A 26,343-nucleotide genomic window follows, 5' to 3' on the forward strand; every position below is an offset into this window, starting at 1 on the left:
TGCGAAAACGAGTCGCGCGTCGTCAAAGCGGGAACCGCGTATTTTTCCAGGGCTGTCAAGGGCTTTTTCCACGTCCCGTCGATTGTCGATTCGCGATGGCCGGTCGGTCGGACTCTGTCCGGGCCCCGCATCCGTTGTCTTGTTTCCCCGGGAAAATTAAATACACTGCTGATTTTCCAGCGTCGGCCGCGCACGTTTTTTTTTTTGTGGCCGAACGGCCGCGTCGCGCGAAAAATTTTTCTCCCATCCGATCGGCGAATAATAAATCTCGCCCGTCGAGGAACATTGCTGCAAAATATCCGCGCGTCCACCAAATTGTTTCCCGCGCCAGAATATTGTTGATTTATTTGCGGAAGCTCCGTTGCGCCTGGCCACTTTTTATTCGCAGTTTTCACGGGATCTAGTGCTGGAAACACCGGCTGACGTATCGCGTCGCGAGCCGTTCGATTCGTTGGAAAAATAAAGGAATCGTTGACAGCGCGTTTGCCCGCTCGATGAATTCGTTTCGGGGGCCGTTCGGCTCGCGCGTTTCAAGTCTTCGCGCGGTCTCGGGATCCTTCATTTCTTCCGAGCTTTCGATTGTAGTCATTTCTTAGAGGGGTGATATATATAATAATGCTATATATAGTAATACTATAATATAGTAATAGTTATTACTATATTAATATAGTAATAGTAATAGTTATTAATATAGTAATAGTAATAGTTATTAATATAGTAATAGTAATAGTTATTAATATAGTAATAGTAATAGTTATTAATATAGTAATAGTTATTATGCTATATATAGTAATGCTTATCGTGTGCCCAAAATTTACTTGAACGCTTCAATATTGATGGTTCTCTTAAATCGGAAACTTTTAGAATTTGATTCCAATTATATATAATAATGCTATATATAGTAATAGTAATAACTATTACTATATTAATAACTATTATATAGCATTATTATGCTATATATAGTAATGCTTATCGTGTGACTAAATTTACTTGAACGCTTCAATATTGATGGTTCTCTTAAATCGGAAACTTTTAGAATTTGATTCCAATTATATATAATAATGCTATATATAGTAATGCTATAATATAGTAATAGTAATAACTATTACTATATTAATAACTATTATATATCATTATTATGCTATATATAGTAATGTTTATCGTGTGACTAAATTTACTTGAACGCTTAAATATTGATGGTTTTTCTCTTGAATCGGAACCTGTTAGAATTTTATTCCAATTTTTAAGGACAGAACAACGTCAATACTCGATAAGTTATTAATAATTAGAAATTTTCACGACGAGTCGGACTCGTCGAAGTACGACAAGGGATGAACTATTGCGCGAATAATCGAGCATTTTCGAGGGCAAACGAGTATCTGCGCTGCCGCGATCCTTTCGGAGACCGCGGAGCTTCGAAATGCGGTGACCAGTTTTCGCTGTTTCTCTTCGAAGTTCACAGGTCTTCGCAGATCTCGAGACCGAAGCAACGTGCTCGCGGAATCTTTCAGCTCTTCGCAACGATCATCAAAGGGTACAAAGTTAGCGGAGGAAACATCGAGGAGAAGTCCACGCCGCAGCGATCAAGGATCACAAAAGATTCCGTGATCTTTCTAGTGGCTACATCTTCGTGTGACCGGCTGCGAAGGTTGTAGGCTTCTTAGAGGATGACTTACGTTCCGCTTCGGTGCATTTATGCAGTCCGAGAGGAAATACATGGCGCCAGTTTCTTTGGCCGAGAGAATATTATTTAAAAGAAATAGACGATCGTTTGTCCGACAATTACGCGAACGGATGATTCGATCTGGGAATGATTTGCTGCACTCGTTCTTCAAGGTGCTGAGGTAGATGTACCGGATGCGGCCGGTGCATCGTTTCTGGTCATCTGTGTCATTATATTATTATCCATGTTTCCTTATTTGAAGTTGGCTACAGTTCTTAGCGACGAATAGAACTTCGATCTAGTAAATATACGTACAACTAGTGAAGAAACCACTTTTTCTACATCATAAAAAAGTATTTTTACATTAGTAAAGAATCTGTGGAATTGCGTGTATTTTAGGTGGAAAGAAACACATAAAATGACAATGCAAAAAGATAAGAAGAATAAGTAAAATTGAACTACTTTTACATTATCAATGTATTACATATATTGTTACATGTTATAACATTTTCTAAGACATTTTGTAAGATTTTATGAGAACATTTTATAAGATTTTCAAACACCACAACGTATAATATAGAAAAGCGATATTTTGTAAAAATGATGCTGCACTTTGATCACTTATGTGATGATATGTGTAATACTGAATTTTTGAGGTGGCCAGAAACGATACTAAACGTGGCCTTAGCTGCTGTAAAAGTGGCCATAAACTGTGAGAAATGCTTTAATCATTATTTTCAATTTATAATTGAAAATTATATTTAATATTATTACATGTCTACTACAAGTTAGGTAGGTTTTAAATAATTTATGAAATCGTGCACGTTCCTTGCGCGATGTAAAGTACATTGTAGAAATGACTATTCGAAGGATGTAGTTCTTGCATGAGATCTGAATAAATCAGTGCAAAGGAGGATTGCCGTTTCCGAAGTTCAAAGAGAAGCAAACTCCAATCCGTTTCACTTGCTGTAATCACTCAGACGTTATACATGCTAGAGATTGCACGATGCATCGTGCGGGAAGTATCGAAAGGAAATGACGAAGAGATTTTGCGAGCCAGATAACCGAGGCCGTGACGTAACGTATACCGAGCGTACTCCGCAAGGCCATCGTCCCTCTAATTGACTTCTGACTCTTCTCCTTAATTACGCCTATTATTCTTTTTCCAGAATGTGAATGGATACGTTTGTAAACACTGGCTGAATCATCGCAACGTGATCATAAAGCTATGCGTAGTATCATCGAACGATACTATCGTTTTATAAAAATATTCGCGGTTTCTTGAATTGGAAACTTTTGGATTTCTTGAATCGGAAAGTTTAGGATTTTTTGAATCGGAAGCTTTTGGATTTCTTGAATCAGAAACTTTTGGATCTCTTGAATTGGAAACTTTTGGATTTCTTGAATCGGAAACTTTTGGCTTTTTTGAATAAAAAAATTTTTCATTTCTTAAATTAGAAATGTGTCATTTTTTTAATCAGTAATTTTTGGATCTCTTGAATCGGAAATTTTTGCATTTCTTGAATGGGAAACTTTTGGATCCCTTGATTTGGAAACTTTTTTATTTTTTGAATCGAAGACTTTTGGATTTCTTGAATCAAAAACTTCTTCATTTTTTGAATCGGGAACTTTTGGATCCCTTGAATTGGAAACTTTTTTATTTTTTAAATCGGAAACTTTTGGATCCCTTGAATTTTGGAAACTTTTTTATTTTTTAAATCGGAAACTTTTGGATTTCTTGAATGGAGAACTTTCTCATTTTTTGAATCGGAAACTTTTGGATTTCTTGAATGACAGTATACTATTATCTTATCAGTTTCAAAGTGTCTAATCAAATTTGTAGCGCGTGTCAGCATTAATTAAATGTAATATGCGAACTTTCTATGCAGAGTCATGGTTATGCTGCGGGTTTTATGGATGCATAGCAAAAACGAGTAGCTGCAGTTTGATGCAGTGGAAAGATTAAACGGATTCAAGAGTGCCGATATATTAACGCTCGGAAGATGTTTTAACTTAAAAATTAAAAATTTATTCCACCCACTATGAGTACTCAAAGTACATTTTTTTATAATAATACTAATAATAATAGTTTATTAAAATGTCAACAGAAAAAGCTCTTAGACTACAGTAGAGTACAGTAAAAAGCAAGATATAAAAATTAAAGAAATAAATAAGAAATAAATAAAAAAGAAAAAAGAACTATTATAATACGATATAAAATACGTCACGACAATTTTTGTGCTGCGACAAAAGCAGAGCGTATAAATGAAGTGAGAAATAACCGATTTAAACAATTAATTAATCATAACTTTTCATTTCTGTCGGCACCCGTAATATTGATAAAATCAATTTACGTCGTATACGTTACAATAGAGAGTTAAAAATCTCGCCCATAAACAGAAGGGTTGACTACGGCAGAGCATCGCTTTCCATAAACGGTTTTTCCCGTGCAACCATAAACGCGGACGGCGTTTTCGCTTTCCACCTCAGCCGTTTCGCACAGGCCGGGTCATGGGAACGCGTGAAACAACGGAGACCTCCGTTCCAATTCTTTACCAACTGGAAACCACCAGGAAATCCCACCAGATAAACCAACTTCCTCGTAATACGGCACGGAACGATCGCTCGATAATGTCGATCACCGGCGAGCGCGCAGAACCTGGCTGCAAAAAAAAGACAACTGGAATCTATGAAAATCACGACGTCATGTTCGGCGACGCGGCTTGGTTACGCGGGATCGCGGACCACAGATTCAGCTGACAGCGAAGCCGAAATTCACTTCGCTTCGTTAACGCCCACGCGGGTAACACGATCACCGGCATCCACACCCTCTCGTAAATTCTGTATCCGCTCGTATTTTCGCGTTATGATATACGAGGATAATTCGATCGGGCTCTATCGACCTAATTCGAGCCGCGGATAGGGACACGCCGAAATCTGATAGCACTCTGGCAACGCGGAAAGGAATATATGTATACAGGGTGCGACGGAAATCGCGGCGCAGCCGGCCGGTGGGTGACTCTACGCGGAGAAATAAGGGAAATATGTGGCGCGAAAGTTTTTCATCCGAGGCTTCGTTTTCGGGGAAATCGACCGATCGATCGTCGATCGAATTCACGAACGAATGTTGTGTATTATATAGCCCTTACAATGATTTCGCTTATAAATAAAAACAATATTGTTAAATTGAAAGTATTGATGGCCCTTGCAATGACTTTGCTTGCATTTAAAAACTATATTGTTAAATTGGAAATATTTATAGCCCTTGCAATGACTTTGCTTGTATTTAAAAATAATATTGTTAAATTGAAAGTATTTATGGCCCTTGCAATGACTTTGCTTGTATTTAAAAACTATATTGTTAAATTGGAAATATTTATAGCCCTTGCAATGACTTTGCTTGTATTTAAAAACAATATTGTTAAATTGAAAGTATTTATAGCCCTTGCAATGACTTTGCTTATATTTAAAAACAATATTGTTAAATTAAAAGTATCTATAGCCCTTACAATGATTTTGTGCTTGTATTTAAAATCAATATTATTAAATTGAAAGTATATATAGCCCTTGCAATGACTTTGCTTATATTTAAAAACAATATTGTTAAATTAAAAGTATCTATAGCCCTTACAATGATTTTGCTTGTATTTAAAATCAATATTATTAAATTGAAAGTATTTATAGAGCCTTTGCAATGACTTTGCTTGTATTTAAAAACAATATTGAAAGTATCTATAGCCTTTACAATGATTTTGCTTATATTTAAAAACAGCATTGTTCAACTAAAGATACCTTTTTTACGAATTTTTACCAAAATTTGACCTGCAAAATGAGGAAACTAATTTTGCACATTTCTGCTAATAGTTTCATCCAATTTTGCTTTAATCTTGTTAAAAAACTTCAGAAACGCGTTGCGGATGAAGATGGAAAAAGCACAAGAAACGACGCTTTTCAAAACAGAAAAATGAACTATTATATTCATAAAAATCTTCTGAACTAACACGTTCGCTACCAACGACATACGCGTGTGACCACCATAGTTTGGTATTTTACATTTAACCCTTTGCACTCGAGTGGCGACTTTAAGGCGACGCTAAAAGTTGCTAAATTATTTTCAAAAGAACTTTCGCATTATTAAATTTGTCTGTACTCGATAAATCGTCAAATAAAACAATTCAATTTCATATGTTTCGGTATATTTCCATATGTATTCGGTATCAAATAAAATAATATCTCCAAATCACAATGTTGAAAAATGTCCCGCTATTAAATCAGAACAGCGATATAACGACTTCTTAAATAATACACTTTATTATTTAAAGCAATTCGGTAACCGAAACAAATTTCCGTCTGCTATCTATTTCTGTGCACTGCAAAACTCGATTAAGTATCAAATAAAAACAATTGTATCAAATGGAAATGCTCTAGGTTGAAACAAAAGTCTTCATTTTGGAATTAAAATAGTCTCGAGTGCGAAGGGTTAAAGATATGTCAGTATCGCATTATCCAGATAATGCTATTCGGTATCAAATAAAATAATATCTCCAAATCAGAACGTTTAAAAATGTCTCGCTATTAAATCAGAACAGCGATATAACGACTTCTTAAATAATACACTTTATTATTTAAAGCAATTCGGTAACCGAAACAAATTTCCGTCTGCTATCTATTTCTGTGCACTGCAAAACTCGATTAAGTTTCCACGTTTTTTCCCGACGCGTGCGTCGAATATTATTTCACGTAGAATCACTATCTGCCCGGTTGCACTACGATTACCAGCGCACCCTGTACAGGGGAATCTGTCGAGCAAGTGGTCCCACGCGAACCAGAGATGAGCGATCGGCACACAGTCCCGCAGACTTTTCACGAGTGCATCTCGCGTGCAGCGAATCGACGCCCGTGACGCCGGCAACTTCCGCTCGGCCTCCGCAAATATTGACACCGTCGATGCAGGTGCACACGTGCGTCGTCTCCGCGATCCTATCTCGCCGGGTCCGCCGCGGCCGCACTCTCCGCGATGCAACTGCGCGCCCGATACGTGGATGCACCCGGGGAAATTGCGGCTCCGGCCACACGCAAAATGCCGGACACACGCTCGAGGCGACGCGGCCAGATAACTTCGAGGAAACTGTTCTGTTTTCGCAGAGGCCTCTTCCTTCGAAACGCTAAACTTTTCCTCGATCTCTCGAGCCTTGCGCGACGATCGTCTTTCTCGCATGATCTTCCGTCGCGATAGCTGCTTTTGGATTTCTGGCGCATCTCTTCGAAGCATCTCCTGTCGTCTCGTGTTCGAAGAATTCGTTCGGATCATGATTGCATTCTACGGAATCTCTCGTTGCGATGGTTCTTTCGCGTTCTGCAGAATTGTTGCGAATGTATGATTGTTTTGTATAATTTATGCGCAAGCTCTGTATAATTTATGTGTAAGTTCTGCGTACATATTGTTCTGTATGCAATTCATGCAGACAATTTTTATTTTGCATGAAAATTCGCAGTCTAATAATTAAGTCTAGATATGGGTGAAATTAATTATAGTAAATTTGCATAAATTCAGTTATAACGAATTTGTATTATAAATTTGAATTCTAATAGATTTTTCATAGAAATTTAAATTAATCGATTTTAAACAGGAGCGATGCAAATTACAATGAATTTTTATAATAAGTTTGAACTCTCTCTATAATATAATACATAGGTTTTCAACAGACGTCTGCATAAAAATTTTAAATTGCAGTATATTTTAGATATATTAGATATATTATATATTTATTATTATTTATCATATATTATTTTTATCTTTACAATCGATAGCAATTTTTTTCAAGATTCTTATCGCTCGTTGTCTAAGAAATGAGTCTAAGAAATATATATATATATATATATAAAATAATATATATAATTATTTTATATATATTAGACTCATTTCTTAGACAACGAGCGATAAGAATCTTGAAAAAAATTGCTATCGATTGTAAAGATAAAAAGATTCGAAATTGTTGTTTCTCAAACAACCTGTTCCGTAGATCATTCGCAGATGCCAACCAATTGCAATGTTTGCATGCATTTTATATACTCACCGTCCATTAAATTCGTCAGTCTGTCATCTCAAAACCATCCGAGAAAATTGATTCGGTTTTCACAAAAGTTATTCCATCGAGAAAGGTGTCAACACGCTATCCGCGGCGAACGCGCGTTTCCCGACTAAAAAGCTCCGCGCTTCCGAAGTTCTTCCAGGAATTTCTCGATCGTCGTCGCAGTTTCTCGTTGCCGAAAATACCTCGAGGAATCCTTCATCGATATCGCAGTTGCTTCATGTAGCCGAAGCTGCCGCCGCGAAACTTCCAGCTGTTCCGAAGTTCGGCTATCAATTTTAAGCCTCTTCGTCGGGCGAACGGACAGAAAATTGCTGTTGTCTCGATCCGCGGACATCCGCTTCGAGTTTGCGTCGAAGACCAGTCTCGGTATCTCGTTCCTTTCCACCGGCGATTAATCAAAGCGTGCAACGATTCCCTCGTTCCGAGATCCCGGCAAACTTTCGCGATGCTTTATCGCCGGCATGCGCGCGAGATGAATCGCGATCGGTCGTCGCGTCAAACGAACATTTCGTTTCCACGAGGAAGACATTCATTGTGTCCGCCGCTAATAATCGAAACAAACCCTCTTTCCAATCGCTTAGAAGCCAGTTCCGTTCGCGGTGAATCCCAGGAGCTCCGCAGAAGCTTCCGACGAGAGCGGCACGCTAAATTACTTGCACAATCCAATTTCCCACTGCCGAAATTTTCTCCCTCAATCTATTAGTAAACAGCAACCGGGTCAAAGTCCCAACTCTAATCCATTACATCCCAAAGGCACGACACGGAGGCTCCTGCGAACTTCACGGAAACTTCGGATGAGCCTTCAGCCCCATCCCGTGCCGATTACTCGGCGGCATCAAGAACCGGCGAGAGACACTTCTTCGACGACGGGGCTCGTTCTTCCGGCTGGCAAGAGACGTCACTGCCAGCACGAACCGTCGACGAGCGGACGAACGGGTACGCACACGCGTCGACGATTCGAGTTCGACGAGCGACGACGACCTTCCGGATGCGGTCTCGGCCGTGCAACGGATAACGTCGATTCCTCGCGATCGGCGAATCCAAGCGTAAACTCTGCCGGCTATCGGCTCGCAAGACGTGCCTGCGAGACGCGGCTGTGTATTCGCGCGACAGGTATTAATAAACAATATTCGCCCTTATCACTCCGCGACCGGTCCAGTCACTCGCAACGATTGCACCGCTGCCACGGATCACGTCCCTCGTTTATCGCCCGAATTAACACACCGCGAACTCGCGACTGATTCGACGGAAACGTGCAACCGCTTCGGTACGCTACTGGCGAAACTGATGCGATAAGGTGTTGTTACAGGGTGGTCCACCATGGCAGTCACTTAGGTACGTTCTTCAGTCATGATAATATCGAACGAATTTTATGATAATTATTTTAAATTGGCAATTTGATGTTCTATTTTTATATTAACTGCTTCTTTGGTACGATAAATATATAATATATAATATTATATATAAATATATAATATTGCTTGGAAATTCTGTTATGTATCTGTTAATATCGTTCTTCAGTCATGATAATATAGAACGAATTTTATGATAATTATTTTAAATTGGCAAAATTTGATTTTCTATTTTTATATTAACTGTTTCTTTGGTACGATAAATATATAATATTGCTAAATATTATATATAAATATATAATATAATAATATAAATATATAATATATAATATTATATATAAATATATAATATAATAATATAAATATATAATATATAATATTATATATAAATATATAATATTGCTAAATATAAATATATAATATTGCTTGGAAATCCTGTTATCAACAACTCTGAGGACATTTTAATATCGACTACAAGACATAGTGATATTCGATGAATTAATGTTTATTGCACTGTGCGTTTATTGCAAGAATCCAGTGTGATTTATGTTTTATTCATAAACACAGTATTTTGATACTTTTAAGTAACTAGCTCGTTGCTCGATGACACTGATTAAAGATTGAATCGCGCTTAGATCAAATTATTTTGTACGTTTTATCTGACCTATTTCTTCATTGTCCATTCAATAAAATAACTGCAAACTTTTAGACCAGATTTTTGTATTTCACGTATCACTTAACACGTTGAGCAATTTAACTGGAGCAACTGGGATTAGAAAATTAAATTTTATCATACTGAACGGTACTTTGGCGCTTTCGCATTCTAAAGAACCTAGTAAAATTCAGTTTGTTTCAATATATTATAATAAAAATGAATTTTGAAATGTAGACGAAACACAGTAGAAAGATTGACAACACAAACGGATCGACGAATCAGACACTGAGAACTGCACCGATTTCGGAGACCTTGAAGAACACATCCTTCGGTAAACAATGTATGTTACGAAACGATCACAAACCCACGTGGCCAGCGAACGGTTGATTTACCTGACACCTTTCTGTTCCGTTTCGTCGGTTTCCGATGGAAATACCGCGACCGGCGATCGTACCGAAAGGGTTGCGGGGGTTGTAAACTTGGATCAGAGGCCCGAAACCGACCGCGAGAGGTGCCGGGAGAGCCGCGTGTCCCTGCCGGAACCAGAGAGGACGAGAGGACACGTTCCTTTCCGCCTCGTCTGCGTCGTTTTCTGACTCGCGCGTAAGCCTGACACGCCTCTTAACGGCGAGACGGAAATCGTGGAAAGGGAGAGGGAAGACCCGCGGCGATTACCGATGCGATTCGAGGAGACGATCGAGCTCCTAGATCCCGCGGCTAGATCCTCTCCCCCGGGTTTTCGCGAGGCTGCTCGTGCCTCGATTCGCGGCACTCTCTCGTCCCGCGAGGAAATTCAATCGAACGGCCGATCCTCGCCACGCGATCTGGGCTAATGCCGTTACACGGCACCGCGTGGGTGGCTTTCCATCGAGGGCTCGCGTGTTGATGGCTGCATCGAGTTCGCGTCTCGTCGAGAGCGAGCGCGGATTCGATTTATCCGCGAATCGTCGCGGCCGATCCACGTCTTCGTTGTTACGTGGACGGGCGAGTGCGCGGAATTGTTCGGAGAGGACGTGAGAATCTGTTGCTGTGTGTCGACGTTCTGCGACGTTGAATGATGTTATTCGTCGAGGGACTGCGGGTTTTATGCGTTCGCGGGAAAATTAGCTGGTGGAAAATAGTAGAGGCATTCAAAGAATTTTGAAATATTAATCGAAAGGATTAAAAGAATTTTACGAGATCGATCGTTTTTGATGCATTAAAGTGAGTGAAGAAAGAATAAATTGATTTCGTTGGTATTTTCTTGCAACTGATGCAGACAATTTTGATTTCGCTGTTTAATTGTAACATTATAAAATGCGTGTTTATTTCAGATCTTTAGGCAAAATAAGAATTATCCGCATCAGTTGTAAGCGATAGCAATGAGAAATACATTTTTAAATCATTTTAGCAAGTTGAAAATGAGAAGGATTTTAAAATATCAATTTTACCATTTTGATTAAGGCAATTAAAGAAAGAATGAACGCGTTTAGTTTCTACTTCTCGCAATTGTCGAAGACAATTTTTACTCCGCACAAAAATTCGCTGTTCAATTCTTCCATTATAAAACGTATTCTTATTTCGGATCTCTATAAAAAACAAAAACTTATCTGCATCACTTGCAAAAGATAGATATCAGACATAATTCATTCTTGAATCATTTTAACAAGCCTGAAAGTGGTACGTCGACAAATAATGAACCGAATCGATAACCATAATCAACGCTGTACGATTCCATTAAAAAAAAAAAAGAACAACGTTTACCTTGATTTTCCCTGCACGCGTGCACTTACGGAAAAACGAATCATGCCAGTTTCTAGCCCTCTCGAAACCATTTCATTTCTATGAGGGAACATTCCATATTCAACGCATGATTACCGAGCTGTTTTCATTTACAGATGAAAACAGCGCGCACTTCACAGAAACTGCAGTGTCAATGAAACAGCACAGCACTTGGCATAGCGTTTGGAATATTTTTCCGGCAAAAGGGTGAGCCATCTGCGGCGGCACGGCGGGCAGGATCAGTGGACGCGTCGCAGGATGGCCGGCAGAGAAAAAGGCGGCCAGGGTGCCTGCTTATCGATCACGTCGCGGCGGAGGCATCGATAAAAATCCGGGAATCGACTGTGACATTAAAGAGCAACAACGCGAACTTTCTACTGTGCCGCCGTTATAATAACGGTATACCTAACGAGTGCACCGGCATGGCAGCGCTCTCGCTTATATTTCTCCGTCTACCGATACTGGAAGAATAGCAGGAAGTCGACAACCGCGACGGCGGTCAAATACGAAATACAAGCGTCGGTAGAGGCCCGGCCTAAGCGTGTATCGCCAGATGATAAGCATTCCGACGCGTCCTTTGAATCACGTAACGAAGACACGTAGCCATCGGCCACGCCATTTCCCATCCATCGACGACACCGTGGACGGACCGCCACGTTGCGCGTTTCTTTTATGCAAACGCGCGCGAACGCGCGGAATGATTCATTCAGAAGCGAATGCCAGGGTCCTATTGGGTGCCTCCTGCCGGCGCGGCCGAGGACGCGTTTTATTAAAATGCTAATGACAAAAATCGTGATTCCGTTCGTTCCTTCGGACTGCGCTTCGAACCGTGTAGAAATCGTCGAAATGACGCCTCTGACGCCGCGCTGTGGGGGCGCTTACCCCCCGAACACGCGGGACGAAGTCATTTTATGGAAAGGTATCTATGATGAAGAGAATATGTTCGTTCGTAGTTTTAATGGAATACAGGTTACAGGGGAATACGTTATGATTTACTATGATTTTTGTTTTGGATCGTCCGTTTATTTTGGACGCGACTGCATAGTTTCGATGTTTAAATGGAAACTTCAAATTATGAGAGATTTTAGGTGAATCTACAGTAATAAATGATTTGAGAAGGCTACTTTTTTGTTTCGTTCTGTACGGTCTCTAATGCTCGGAACAACGTAAATGTATGAATTAGAGTTAATCATCTTTTTAAATTATTGTAATGATTAAGATGTTATTGCATACATTGGAGAATTTAAAAAATGTGCATTAAGAAATCTTATTCGTTGCAGTCGCCGAAAAATTCAACCATCCAGTGACAAAGTAAGATAAAGACTTAATAATAAAGATCTAATTTGGAGAAACAGTGAAAGTAATTATGATTAGTAATTATAACGATGAACAGATTTTACTATAAAATCTAAGTACAGATTTTACTATAAAAACTATGAACAGATTTTACTACAAAATCTATAAAATAGATTTTACTATAAAATCTATGAACGGATTTTATAGACTATTAATTGAAGAAATCTCATTCGTTGCAGTCGCCGAAAAATTCAACCATCCAGTGACAAGGTAAGATAAAGACTTAATAATAAAGATCTAATTTGGAGAAAGAGTGAAAGTAATTATGATTAGTAATTATACCAATGAACAGATTTTACTATAAAATCTAAGTACAGATTTTACTATAAAAACTATGAACAGATTTTACTACAAAATCTATAAAATAGATTTTACTATAAAATCTATGAATAGATTTTATAGACTATTAATTGAAGAAATCTCATTCGTTGCAGTCATCGAAAAATTCAACCATCCAGAGAGAGTAGTGACAAGATAAAATAAAGACTTAATAATAAAGACCAAATTTGAAGAAAGAATGAAAGTAATTATGATTATATAGTAATTATAACAATGAACAGATTTTACTATAAAATCTATGAATAGATTTTACTATAAAATCTATGAATAGATTTTACTATAAAAACTATGAACAGATTTTACTAGAAAATCTCCGAACAGATTTTACTACAAAATCTATAAAATAGATTTTACTATAAAATCTATAAACAGATTTTATAGACTATTAATTTTATACTTAATGACTTAATAGTAGACACACACACACACAGTGGTAACATAAACCGAAGAAATATCGAAGCGACACGAGACCATAAATTCTGAGCGTAGCACGCCGTTTCCGCGATGACGATACTAGGAGCACGTGTGATTTCGATTAATAAATGCCGCTGGATCCCGCTCGATCGTCGGCCGAGTGAATCAACGAAACGCCATGAGTCATTGCCACGATCGGCAAACTCGCTAGACGCTCGATTACGACATCCGCGGAATCCGTTGCAATCATTTTCTTAACCTTTGCCGAGAATTTCGGAGGCGCGAATGAGTAATCGCGTATTCGAAAATAGCCGAGTTGTCATGTACACGTGACGCGCGTGTCTGGCGCCTGGTGATAGACTGCCGTTTGGACGGATCTGTTTCCTGAATTGCCATTCGACCGGGTGTTCCGATCGATGACGTTTTAAATACGAAACAATTGTTGGAAACTACGCGCGAGAGAGAAATGCGCGCGGGGATTCGAACTTGAAATTTCCTGCTTCGATAAACGCGTACAGTCGGTGTGAAGAGTGTTCGCACACCGGAATGAACTATTTCAAAATTGGATTCCTCTGGGATGTTGGGATCGACTAGTTCTTTTCAGAGAATGAAAAATTCTCTTTTCAATTTTAACTGGTTGGAATGATAAGAAGATTAAAAAATTATATTCTCTCAATTTCTTTATCTGAACCTATAACGAAAATTTTTTTAATTCGTTTCGTAGATCTCGGTAAATTTTATACGTGCAGATAAAGCGTTTAAGGAAAAAACAGTCGCAGAAAGAATATAAAAGGTTCGCCGTGGAGAAAGAAGGGTTGCAGCGAATGCTTCAGATGCAGGAAAGAATGAAGAATGAAGAAATGTAATTTCACAGTTTAGGTTAAATTTCTAAAGTTAATGTTGTATATAGTACGAAGTATATTTTTTACAAAGGTATGTTTTTTTACTATCAAATATAAAAGAATGAAGTTTAAACCCTTCCTGCATGAATTAAAATATATAGTAATAAAGAACGTGTCATTTACTCAATAGATGGTTCAATTCGATGCTTGTAAAGAAGAATACGCATGAATGGGTTGTTTGTTCAGGAAGAAATGCCCGTTCCAAATAGGGACATTGAACATGGAACACAAGGAGGTAGTACGAAAACAGTGTTCCATAAAATAGCTACAGATTTGTACTTTGCTATTTTGCTCGTATTATTTTCTATTCATATTTTAAAAAATTACTCCATTATCCAGAAACATCAATCTATCAAGCAGTACTTTAAATATAGTAGTATAATCATCAATAACACTTTTAAGGTGTAATAAAATATTAATGTAATAAAATATATGCAATATATGTATTTAATATGTATATATGTATAATGTATTTATATATAATATACTAAATATATATATATATATATATATATATATATATATATTTTAATTGTATTAATACTATAAAATTATTATTAGATTATATTATATAAAATTTATATAATATTATATATTATATATAAATTATATTATATAATTATTAATTATTATTTATTATATAATAATTATACATATAATATATAATTATATAATTATTATATATATGTAATAGATCGATTATACCCCTGAAAAGCGTTCCATAATAGGTACTTTCACCTTAATACAGTTTTTCACACTGGCTACTTCCTACTCGTTGCAAATAATTAAGATGCTCTTGCATAACAAGTCTATCTGTCCCATTACAGCTTGCTCGAACGCCGGTCCCATTCATTATGAAGGAAACCTCGGGATTCCGGTCCAGATGAGCCTCCACGGAGCGACGAATTATAATTAGAAGGGAACAGAAGGTCGGGACAGAACGTAACACGAATCGCATTGTCTCTCTCTCTCTCTCTCTCTCTCTCTCTTCCTCTCGAGCCGTTCTCGTCTGAAGGAATCATCTGCGCGCCAGAAACGACACCGGCTCTGTATGCATTTCGTGACACAGTTTGCCGCAGTGCTGCGCATTAATCGCATAACCGTTCTGGTTGCGCAACCATTCCTCCTATTGTGCCCTCGAATTGCAGGCGCGCGGCCACCGTGCCCGGGACGATCGACGATATATAATGGTCTTTTGTCTTTCTTCGTTGCCCGGCGCGAAAGTGCGAACGATACGCGGACTTGTTAGACACGCGGCATCCAAAGTATACACACCGTACGTTTCCACGAGCGTGTTACATGTTACATGGCCCTTCCCCCGCCCCCCTGTTATTCCCGATGCCATTGTGCCCGGAATAACCGAGTTACGAAGACGCGTCGCGGCTCGCGCGGCCAATAAAATGCTCCGTGAATTCCATTCTGGCGAGCACCGATACCGAACGCGTTTTCATTCCGGCGACTATTCTTCGATGTAAAGGATTAACAGAGGGTGTGTATAAGCTCTTTGGAATTTTGGATAAACCGCAGATCATTTTTGGGAAGTTCTAGTGAATCTGTTTTTTGATGCACGCGTTTTTTTTGGGGGGGGGGGGGAATTGTCTATATATGTTGAAGAGGATGTCAGAGTTGGACGAAAAGTGACCTGATTAATAGACTGCGGATTTTATGCATCTGCGACGATAATGAGTGAGTCAAATATGAAACGAAAAAGAGTTCAAAGAATTAAAAAATATCGACACGTTCCTTTCAGCTTATTAAAAGGATTGGAGGAGAAGAGAAAATTTTATTTGGCTTTTGTTTCCTAAACACGATGCAGAAGATTTTTATTTTGCATAAAAATCCGCAGTCTACTGATTAACCCCTTGCCGTGCCATTTTTTTCATAGCTACAATGATGAGAAGTTTTTCGATTGTAATCATTTCTAAGAAGAAAAACGACAATTTGTATTTATTGTGTGTCTACGCTCACTTAAATGTTTAAATACTGATGACAAGAAATCAGAATTTTATTCAGACTAAAAAGGTCGCAATAGCATTCATAATTAATTATTGTAACTAATTCGTAACAATTGGTCGATAAGTAATTGGGCTAAAGATAATCTGATTAATAATCAACGATTAGAACTCGTTAATTATTATAAATTATTATAAATTAGTTATAATAATTAATTAAAACTCTGGAGAATACAACGCTATCCTGAAGCACCTGTTTTCAATTTACTAAAATGATTAAAAGTAGAAATGACATTCTGTTTAATTCTTGCTGCTTGAAATCGGTGCATTGTGTTCTTGCAAAAAGATCAACAAATCTAATTATAATGTACATATGTACGCGTATAAATTTAAAGTTTATATCAATGAGTTAGAGTAAGTAATATTTTCTATAACGTCTACTAAAAATGTCATAAAAGATACAAATTTCAATTCAGAATTGAAAAATACTTTAAATCACCAATTGGCTCGACGCAAAACGCAGTGAATAAAATTCTGTCGATCGTATAGGCTCCTCTGCTCTCGAATGGATCTTGTTGCTCACCGTTGCAGAAATTCCAGCGACTACACGTCAATCAATTGCAATCCTGTAGGGAAAATCTCGAGAAGCCAATTAACTTCACCTGTGTCACGGTGAAGCAGGGGGAAAATTGATAGAATATCAGCTGTTTCGCAAAGTTCTGGACTGCAATTCGAAGACCTGCATTACAATTACATTGTATTACAATTAAATTGTGTGTCAATTAAATTGTATTTCAATTATATTGTACTTCAATTAAATTGTATTTCAATTATATTGTACCTCAATTAAATTGTACTTTTGAATTATATTGTACTACAATTAAATTGTATTTCAATTATATTGTATGACACACAATTATATTGTATGACAATGAAGTTGTATTTCAATTATATTGTATGACAATTAAATTGTATTTTAACTGTATCATATTTCAATTATATCATATATCAATTATATCGTATTTCAATTAAATTGTATTTCAATTATATTGTATGACAATTAAGTTGTATTTCAATTATATTGTATGACAATTAAGTTGTATTTCAATTATATTGTATGACAATTAAATTGTATTTTTACTGTATCATATTTCAATTATATCATATATCAATTATATCGTATTTCAATTATATTGTATGACAATGAAGTTGTATTTCAATTATATTGTATGACAATTAAATTGTATTTTTACTGTATCATATTTCAATTATATCATATATCAATTATATCGTATTTCAATTAAATTGTATTTCAATTACATATTATACTTGAATTACACTTTGTGATTAAAACAATTAGCAATTGAGTATATATAAACTAAAGGTTTGAATCATGTAATTGAATTAGCACAACTCTGTCCGCGATGCGTTTGCATCTGCTTCTAAAGCAGACATCGCTTATGGGAAAACCTAAAGCTATTATTTTCCGTAAATCCCGCCTGAGAGAAGAGAATTACTTAGCGCCGGTGGTACATATTTCGATCTGTCTACGGTCTGCATAATTAAAAGAGTCGAACGGCTGGCGTAAGTAGTTTCAGGGGTCTCGAGTTTTCTTGGTACGTAACAAAGTTTCGACGGAACGGGTTGTTTCCCGGCAACAGCCTCTTCCAGTTCGCTGAACAAGCTGTCGGGTCGCAGTTATGCCCGAGCCAAATCAGGATCTCCTCGCCCGACGAGGGTTAATTTCGTTATCCGCCAAGTGTTTGTCCACCTAGGGTCGTTGTCACGGAGATGAACGAGCGTCGAGGTGCGACCAGGAAACGGCGACCGTGTTCAACGAAATTTTAACGTCTCCCCCGGCTGCCGGTCGAGATGATTGTTCGCTGTTTGCATACGTACGGACCCGGCGCGGAAGTAACAGGTAACACGGACTTACAGTGGAGGACACAAAATCGAGACCGAAAGAAAGAAAGGAATTTGCAGAACGCGGCGTGGCTGCAAATCGATTCGTTTCTGCACGATTTGACAGGGTAAGCGCAGGTATTACTGCGGTTTCTCAATGAAGGCGAACTTTGACAGAGAAAATAAAACCTTTTACGCCAATAAATTGACAACTCGAGCTATACATATTGTTCTTTAACTTGAATATTTACTTTTCTCAAAATATTGGATCTCTAAGTGCACGAATTTCATTAAAATTGTGTGTAATGTAAAGAAGTCATACGTGTGCATATATTACTGCGGTTATGTATCTATTACTGCGAGCCAAATACTGTGGACGCTCCGATTATTGCGTCGTCCAGGTTGACATAACCAATTCTCTTTTAAGTGTACATACACAGCAACAATTTCTTGGATCAAGATATTCTCACTGTAATACTTTACAAATTAGGTATATATAGCTACTCTACGATCAAGCGTGTTCCCATTGGTTCATCTAGGACTGCATTGTATAGGTTAAGGTACGTGGTTCAGTAAAACACCGCAATAATGTACACACATAGTAAAATCTATGCGCCAAATACTATGTTAGTAAAAACAACACGCTAAAATGAATAATTTATTATTAATTTTCCAAACTATAAATGCCTTTTCAACGTTTTCATAAGCTTCCGAATAAATGAATATTTAATATTCATATTATACATAATATTATGTCAAATTATATATAATATTAATATTTAATAAACTTCGATAAATAAATTAAAACAGCGATTGCTGTTACTTGTATGTCACAAATTATTAATATTAAACATGTACAAAATTATGAGATTCATTTTTTGGAAGATTTCACACTATAAAATGTTATAGATTTTATTACTTTTATAAAATACCGCAGTATTTAAGGCGTCCGCAGTAATACCCACACTTGCTCTTCAGTTAAGAATACAGGAAATGAAATATATTGGAAAGCAGACTCGCTCGTTAGATAGCTACGCTGCGGATATTTGTGCGAAATGGAAATTGTCCGCATCTGTTGCAAACAATAGGAGTAACTTAAATGTTGCTTTCTTTCCTTAATAATTTTAGCAGGTCGAAAGTGATATATTGACATTATTAAATGTTTCTCATCTTTCTACTGTTTGACATTACAAATACTAATTTTTGTCGTAAATGCATCAAATCTGCAGTCTACTCATAATCATGAAACCACCCAAAAATGTTCAGTTTTTATAAGTTGTAGTTTATGTGAGAAAAGGTTTGAATAAATTTCTCTGTGCAAGCTTACATTGTACTAGAAATAGTGAAAAGTCTAAATAAATTCAGTCTTTTCATTTTTATAAAGTAATACAGCTTAACTTAGCTCAGTAAGTTTAGAGTTTATTACTTTACGATTATTACAAATGTAACAATTCGACTGTAAATTTTATGTATTTATATAAAAAATGGGATGGTGAAATATAAAATAGTGAAAAGATTGGAAGAAAATAAGAATCTGAATGCATCGCTTTCAAATAATTAAAATTATTTCAGCAAAGAAAAATATTGCACGTGTCTCCCACGTCTTGCAATTGTTGCGGACAATTTTTATGTTGCATAAAGATCCGCAGCCTAGTAAGAATACATTTCTGAGAAATTTATTCAGTGAGTTTTTTTGCCTGGGACAAATATCGCAAGGAAAATCGCTGAAAATCCGAATAAACATATTATCGTTGCTTTTCTAAATGAATATAAAATATATAGATGCTTCCAGTGCTCGGTGAACATAGAGTTAACCCTTTGCACTCGAATGGCGACTCTGAGGTGCCACTAAAAATTGATATGCTATTTTTCAAAATCATTCGAAGAGCATCAAACTCGTTTATACTTTAAAAAAGACTATTAAAATTGCATTGTACTTGCCAATAGGCCTAATTTCATACGCACGAGTCGCGATAAATTATATAAAATAGAAATACTGTAGATCAGAAATTATGTTTTGGATTTCGAATTCAAATAGCTTCGACTGCAAAGGGTTAAGAGAGCGAGACACGCCCTTGAAAACGAAACCACCTAAACAAATATGTATTATAACAGCTACGCCACACACACACACAATACGCGTACAACGACAATTCGAATTCGTCGTCTTAAATTTATGACCGCAACTCTGCGTGCTCGCCTCGATTCGATGAACTTGTTCCCCCATCCGTTTGAAATAACAAAACCGGTAACGAGTCCCGCGGATTTCCTGGGAAACGAATCGATTGTCCCAGCCGGGCCCCAATAAACGCCGCGTCAAACGATCTAAACTGCCGAGGATCGCCGCGCAACAAGCTTTCCTCGTTCGCTGGCATGACGATAACGTTTCAAAGAAAAAAATCCATCATAACCCAGAGATATTGTCCGCCCGCTGAATAGATTCGGCGAGCGGTTCGCGAAACCGTCTGTCAAAAGTAAAAAAAGAAAAAAAACAATCGCGGGAGAAATAAATCGCAGGCTACACCGTTCGATCGAATTTTCGTCGATGCACGTTGTATGTCACCGTTAACGCTTCGAGAACTGTCCTCGAGCACCGCTCGTGTTTATCGACGCTGCCCCGAACAAACCAGACAAAGCGTACAAACGGCACAGAGGTCGTTTTAAGTTATAGGTATTGCTCGTCTTTGTTCGGCCGAATGTTATGGGAATAGATAACTAACGTGCATCAAGTGCATGTGAATACGGTCAAAGTAACTTTTAGATTTTTAACGATGTTTAAACGAAAATTTTAACAAAATGTTGTACTTGTATATGTCTACTTTCTGTTGTTTTTAGGGAAATTGTCATATTATTTCTGATAATATTTTCGATTATTTCAAATAATATTTTTGATTATTTCTAATAATATTTTCTATTATTTCCATTTTCCATTTTGTATCATTTCTAATATAGATATATGCAGATATGATATTTTGCTAAGTTCTTATTTATATCATATTTGAATATTTCTATATTAGAAACAATAGAAAATACAAAATAAAAATATACAAATATTGTATATTCTTACATTAGAAATAATACAAAATACAAAATAAAAATATATAAATATTGCATATTCCTAAATTAGATATAATCTCGATATTAGAAATAATAAAAAATAGAAATATACAAATATTGTATATCTCGATATTAGAAATAATAGAAAATAGAAATATAGAAATATACATATATATATTAGAAATAATAGGAAATGAAAATATACAAATATATACATTAGAAATAATAGAAGATAGAAATATACAAATATTGTATATCTCGATATTAGAAATAATAGAAAATAGAAATATACAAATATATATATGTATTTGTATATTTATATATAAATAATAGGAAATAAAAATATACAAATATATACATTAGAAATAATAGAAAATAGAAATATACAAATATTGTATCTTTACATATTAGAAATAATAGAAAAATGGACATAACTAGAAATAATAGAAATATTCAAATATTGCATATTTCTTGTAAAACACACAGTCGAATCACAAAAATGAGACGAACGTATTTCGGCCACCGTATTTACTCCAATAGTAAACAAGCTCGCAGACTCTCCGAACGTCTTTAGAAAACATCCTAAAAAGGGGTCTGAAACTCGACACCAAATGACCCTCCGGAGATTTACCATTTTTAACGAAGCGGTTTAGTCTCGTCGATCGCAGGCAGTATTGCAGAGACTTCGCCGGGGAAGTTGACGATTAAATATTTTCCGTGGGGGGTGGGGCGCAAGCGGCGAGACATATCTCATTAATGGTAATCCGCAGCTGACATTTTCTTGTTGACAAAGTTTAGCTCTCGGACGGGCCGAGTTGTCGACAACATTGTCCAACATGTTCCAGGAGCTCTGCTCTCCGGAGGGATAGACGGGGAACTTCTCCACGAGTAAACTTGTTTAATGAACGAGCAAGGAGTGTCTGTCCGCGGCCTGGCAAATCGTCGGCCAGCCTTGGGAGTCAACGCCGGGATTGCCGGGCAACGAGATTCGCCTAACTTCGCGCGAATCATAGTCGCCGAATGGATCTTTTCAACCCCCGTGTCACGACCCGGGCGCTTCCGGCCGGCGATGTCTCGTGTCCCTCGCAACTGCGCCGAAACTTTATCTAATGGAATTTCGGGCGAGGCGAGGCGAGGCTATCGGCCACGCGAAAAGGTCGTTGCGAAACCGTTATCTAGCGGTTCGCGGGTTGTTAAGCACATGTAAGCGCTGGATATAGTAATCGAAAATTGATGCGCCGATAAGCCCGACTTTCGACCTTCCATTTTTCCGCAAACCTTTATCCACTGTGTCGCCGATGGCGCAGAAACCGGTCCATTCGCAGTGAGCGAATGCACCGAGTGTTCGAGGGTTCTTGATTGGAACAGCGAAATCTAGTCGCTTAGAAAGTCGAATAAAAAGTAAGGGCGACATCGATTTCACATGTACGCGAGGACTTTTACTTATAGATCAATTTAGAATTACAGTGTTGGATTTTTGACAGAATTAGACATATTTTATAATTACATATACATGCATGCAATTTTATTCGTAGAATTTATTCGAAGAAAATTTTACTCGTAGAATTTATCCTTATATAATTTATATATCCTTATTTAAATATTATATAATTTATTTATCGATATTAAATTATTATATATTTATTATTATTAAATTATTATATAAAATTCGAAGACAATTCTATTCGAAGAATTTATTCTAAACGTTATTCGGATAAAATTTTATTCGGAACATTAGTCGAATGAAATATTACTTGAAAAATGTTATTCGAAGAGTATGTTAAAAATGTTATTCGAATATAATTTTATCGAAAGAAAAATTATTCGTTATTAGAAGTACAGTCGACCCTTGTCACTTTTATTTAACGATTATATTAATGCATACAAAGTTACTTCAAACGATATTTTAACACTAAAATTTGATACGGTTGCCAATACTTAGATCCGTTTATTTATCAATTATTTAAAAATGTATGTATATGCTTAAAACTGTTTACTTACGAATAGACTGCGGATATTTATGCAAAATAAGAATGTTCTGCATCAATTGTAAAATACAGGAGCCAAGTATGATTCGATTTTTCTCTCTAATAATTTTAATAAATTCAAGTTGATACATCAAGATACTTAGCTTTCTCTATTTTTACATGGTTTTAAATATTGTCCATCCATTTTTCCCGTAAATGGGTGAAATCGGCAGTCCGTTTATCAATTATTTCAAAAATTTCTTTTTTTACGAAATAAATTCAGGATTGTTCGCAAACAACAACGAGCCAGTATTAACACTCGGTATAACATTTGGGCTCGGAGTATAAATATTATTATTTGACAATCTATTTTCCGATAATTGATGAAAAATTGCGAACAGTTCCATCAAGGCGTAATATAAAATCCAACGTATCTAGAAGAAGTACAGTTGAAAGATATATTGCAAAAAAAAATAATATATATATATAATATTATTATATATTATTATTATTATTATATAATAATATAATACAATAATATAATATAATAATATAAATTATTATATATATTATTATATTATTATATATTATTATTATATAATATTAATTTTTTTTAAATTTTTGTAAAAAGAAATAAATGAAATTTAATATTTAAAAGATCGTATTGCGAATATAACGTTCTCGGAACGTGAGGAAACTGTTACGAAATCCGCGGTAAGGTACGCTTTCTACGAGGCGCAACTAAAAATCCATGGAAAACGGAGGCGGCGACGAGATAGAGACGCGGCAGTTCGCGACGATTTATGCATTCCGCGGCAGCGACACGATTAAACGTACCAGGAATAATTCAGACGTGCGTCGCCCTGTTATTGCGGCCGCTCTAAACCGAAACACCGTAAAAATTGAAACTGCGGCAGGGTTACGCGTTTATTAAGGTCGCGCGCGGCTTTGTACGTTCCGCACGTAACCGTGAACCCGTAAAGTCACTCCTACTGAAATAAAGGACACGGGGGTAGCTATCCTTTTACTGCTGACGATTCCATTCCGACACGGTTGCAGACTCGTCGCCGCTGACTATTTTCTTTCCGCCCCTTAAGGGGACCGTAAATGTCGCATAAACACCGAAGCTGGCTAATTACATCATCGACAGACTAACGGCGATATAATCGCGCGCATCGGTTCCCCTGTCTGCATCGCTTGCATGGTGCATCGGATCGAATTTGTTTGACGCGTTTAACGCTTTGACAGAGAGGTACCGTTGTTGCTGTTTAAAATGTTGTTGTTTATTTGACAGCTTGCGTTGCGATTTCTATCGCAACTGCGATGATTAAGATTACTTTATTTTTAATCATTTCGATGACAAAACGAGACAATTTTTCCTTCTTGTTGGTCAGTGGATTTGGTTTGTTCTCGGATATAATTAAGTTCGTATAATTAATACTTTCATTTGTTTATTTTGTACATTTTTGGAGAATAAAGTTTAATGTCTTATTCGATAGATACAAGTTTGAATAAAAAATGTAATGTTTGTTATTAGATAAATAACATATGTGAAGTTAATGTGTTTTCATTTATTTTCGTTCTTAGACTTTGATGCCAGAAATGAATAATATTCATTTGTTTTTTTGACAATTATATTTTTTGGTAGCAATAAGAGAAAGAAACTTGCAATTTTTAATTTATTCGATTGTAGATAACAAGTGTTGAATGAGAAGCGAATGTAATTAGAATTAGATCAACTCAAGTTTGTGTTAAAACAACATTTTTTAATCGTGTGAAACCCTTTTAATTTTTACAGCAATGTAGAAACTAACGATCCAGTATATTCTGCAGATGACTTAAAAATGTTCAGGCTATTTTTTTTATATATTATTATATTGTTATTATTATGTATTATATTATTATTTTATATTCCGTTTAACCCTTTCATAGGGTTAAACGGAACCTAAGACTGAGAACTAAGCTTCCCACCCACTTTTAATGCTCTTATGGACACCAGGCTCAAATATTGTCACTGTTGGAATGTGCTGCCATCTATATGTCCCAACACCCCTAACTTCGAGGAGTGAACAATTAAATATAACAGAAAAGCGAATAACAGCTGTATTACTATACGATAAAATGATGATAAAAGAATATTCCAATTATTTGAAAATCCATATCATGCCCATGAAATTGCATACTTTCAAACGCGTAACAACCCCTGCAACTGTTCCTGCCGGGAACAGCCGATAGAAGAGACAACGCGCGAGCTACAAAAACCGATGATAATTTCCTTTGAATCTGGCAAAAAGTGAAAATTTATAAAAAGCAATCTATTCGATTGAAAACGATCGCAGCACGGAAATAAATAGAAACCCCCGTCGAGGGGGAAGACGATTAAAAAGGAGTTCTCGCGGGTATTTTACCTCGATCCCCGCCGCATCGAAGCATATTCATGGGGAAAATCTCCGCGGGCGTGGCGCGACGCGACGCGGCGACTAAAATGGGGAATTTCACTTTGAAATTGCATGGGGGCCGACATTTCACACGCGGCGAAGTAATTAAAAATCGTCCATTATAATAGGTCGCAACCGGTACGAAGTGCAGGGAACGTATTTAAATTACTACCTGGTAATTTGAAGTTGCTCGAGACTTGTTGAAAGTTGTTCGAGATATACGGCCAAAACTATTCGAGCCTCGGATGAATACATGTTTGAATTTGAATTCGAATCGAAATGTTGAAGTTCTGAATGAATATTGATTTCCGGGGTCTACGTATATATATATTGACTTGTAGCCGCGGTTGCATCAAAACTGATTAGTTTCGCCGAGGTGTATGATTCGCGGACTCGAACTGGGTGCATCTGAAGTCTAACGCGTCGGATAAATAGCGACTGTATTTTCGGAGACAACATCGGACCGATGTAATGCTTGTTCCTTCGCCGT

General features: G+C 36.9%; 2 protein-coding genes across 17 annotated transcripts in view; one reads left to right on the plus strand and one right to left on the minus strand.

Moving 5' to 3' along the window:
• Positions 1-26,343, minus strand: part of LOC117223970 (discs large 1) — a 950,943-nt gene that overhangs the window by 135,172 nt on the left and 789,428 nt on the right. The window lies entirely within an intron of this gene.
• Positions 8,733-17,527, plus strand: LOC143259497 (uncharacterized). 4 transcript variants are annotated; one of them, XR_013033437.1, is made up of 6 exons: positions 8,733-8,871; positions 11,643-12,445; positions 12,807-12,837; positions 13,062-13,092; positions 15,365-16,026; positions 17,039-17,527. XR_013033437.1 is itself a non-coding variant. In XM_076522031.1 (5 exons), exons 2-5 carry the CDS (start codon positions 12,199-12,201, stop codon positions 13,347-13,349), a joined length of 342 nt encoding a protein of 113 aa, XP_076378146.1. In that variant the 5' UTR covers positions 8,733-8,871; positions 11,643-12,198; the 3' UTR covers positions 13,350-14,541. The 4 variants fall into 4 exon arrangements, 1 of the variants encoding a protein (XP_076378146.1); XR_013033438.1 differs by lacking the exon at positions 12,807-12,837 and having other exon boundaries at positions 17,039-17,525; XM_076522031.1 differs by lacking the exons at positions 15,365-16,026; positions 17,039-17,527 and adding an exon at positions 13,317-14,541.

Source organism: Megalopta genalis, chromosome 5 (genome assembly GCF_051020955.1).
Source record: "Megalopta genalis isolate 19385.01 chromosome 5, iyMegGena1_principal, whole genome shotgun sequence".
NCBI lineage: Eukaryota > Metazoa > Arthropoda > Insecta > Hymenoptera > Halictidae > Megalopta > Megalopta genalis.

What these genes read in the sequence shown, in the direction of transcription:
- LOC143259497 (XM_076522031.1), top strand. Translation starts at nt 12,199, where the DNA reads ATGCAAACGCGCGCGAACGCGCGGAATGATTCATTCAGAAGCGAATGC. An exon ending in CGAAGTCATTTTATGGAAAG is followed by an intron (nt 12,446 to 12,806) that starts GTATCTATGATG and finishes TATTCGTTGCAG; the next exon opens with TCGCCGAAAAATTCAACCAT. An exon ending in TTCAACCATCCAGTGACAAA is followed by an intron (nt 12,838 to 13,061) that starts GTAAGATAAAGA and finishes CATTCGTTGCAG; the next exon opens with TCGCCGAAAAATTCAACCAT.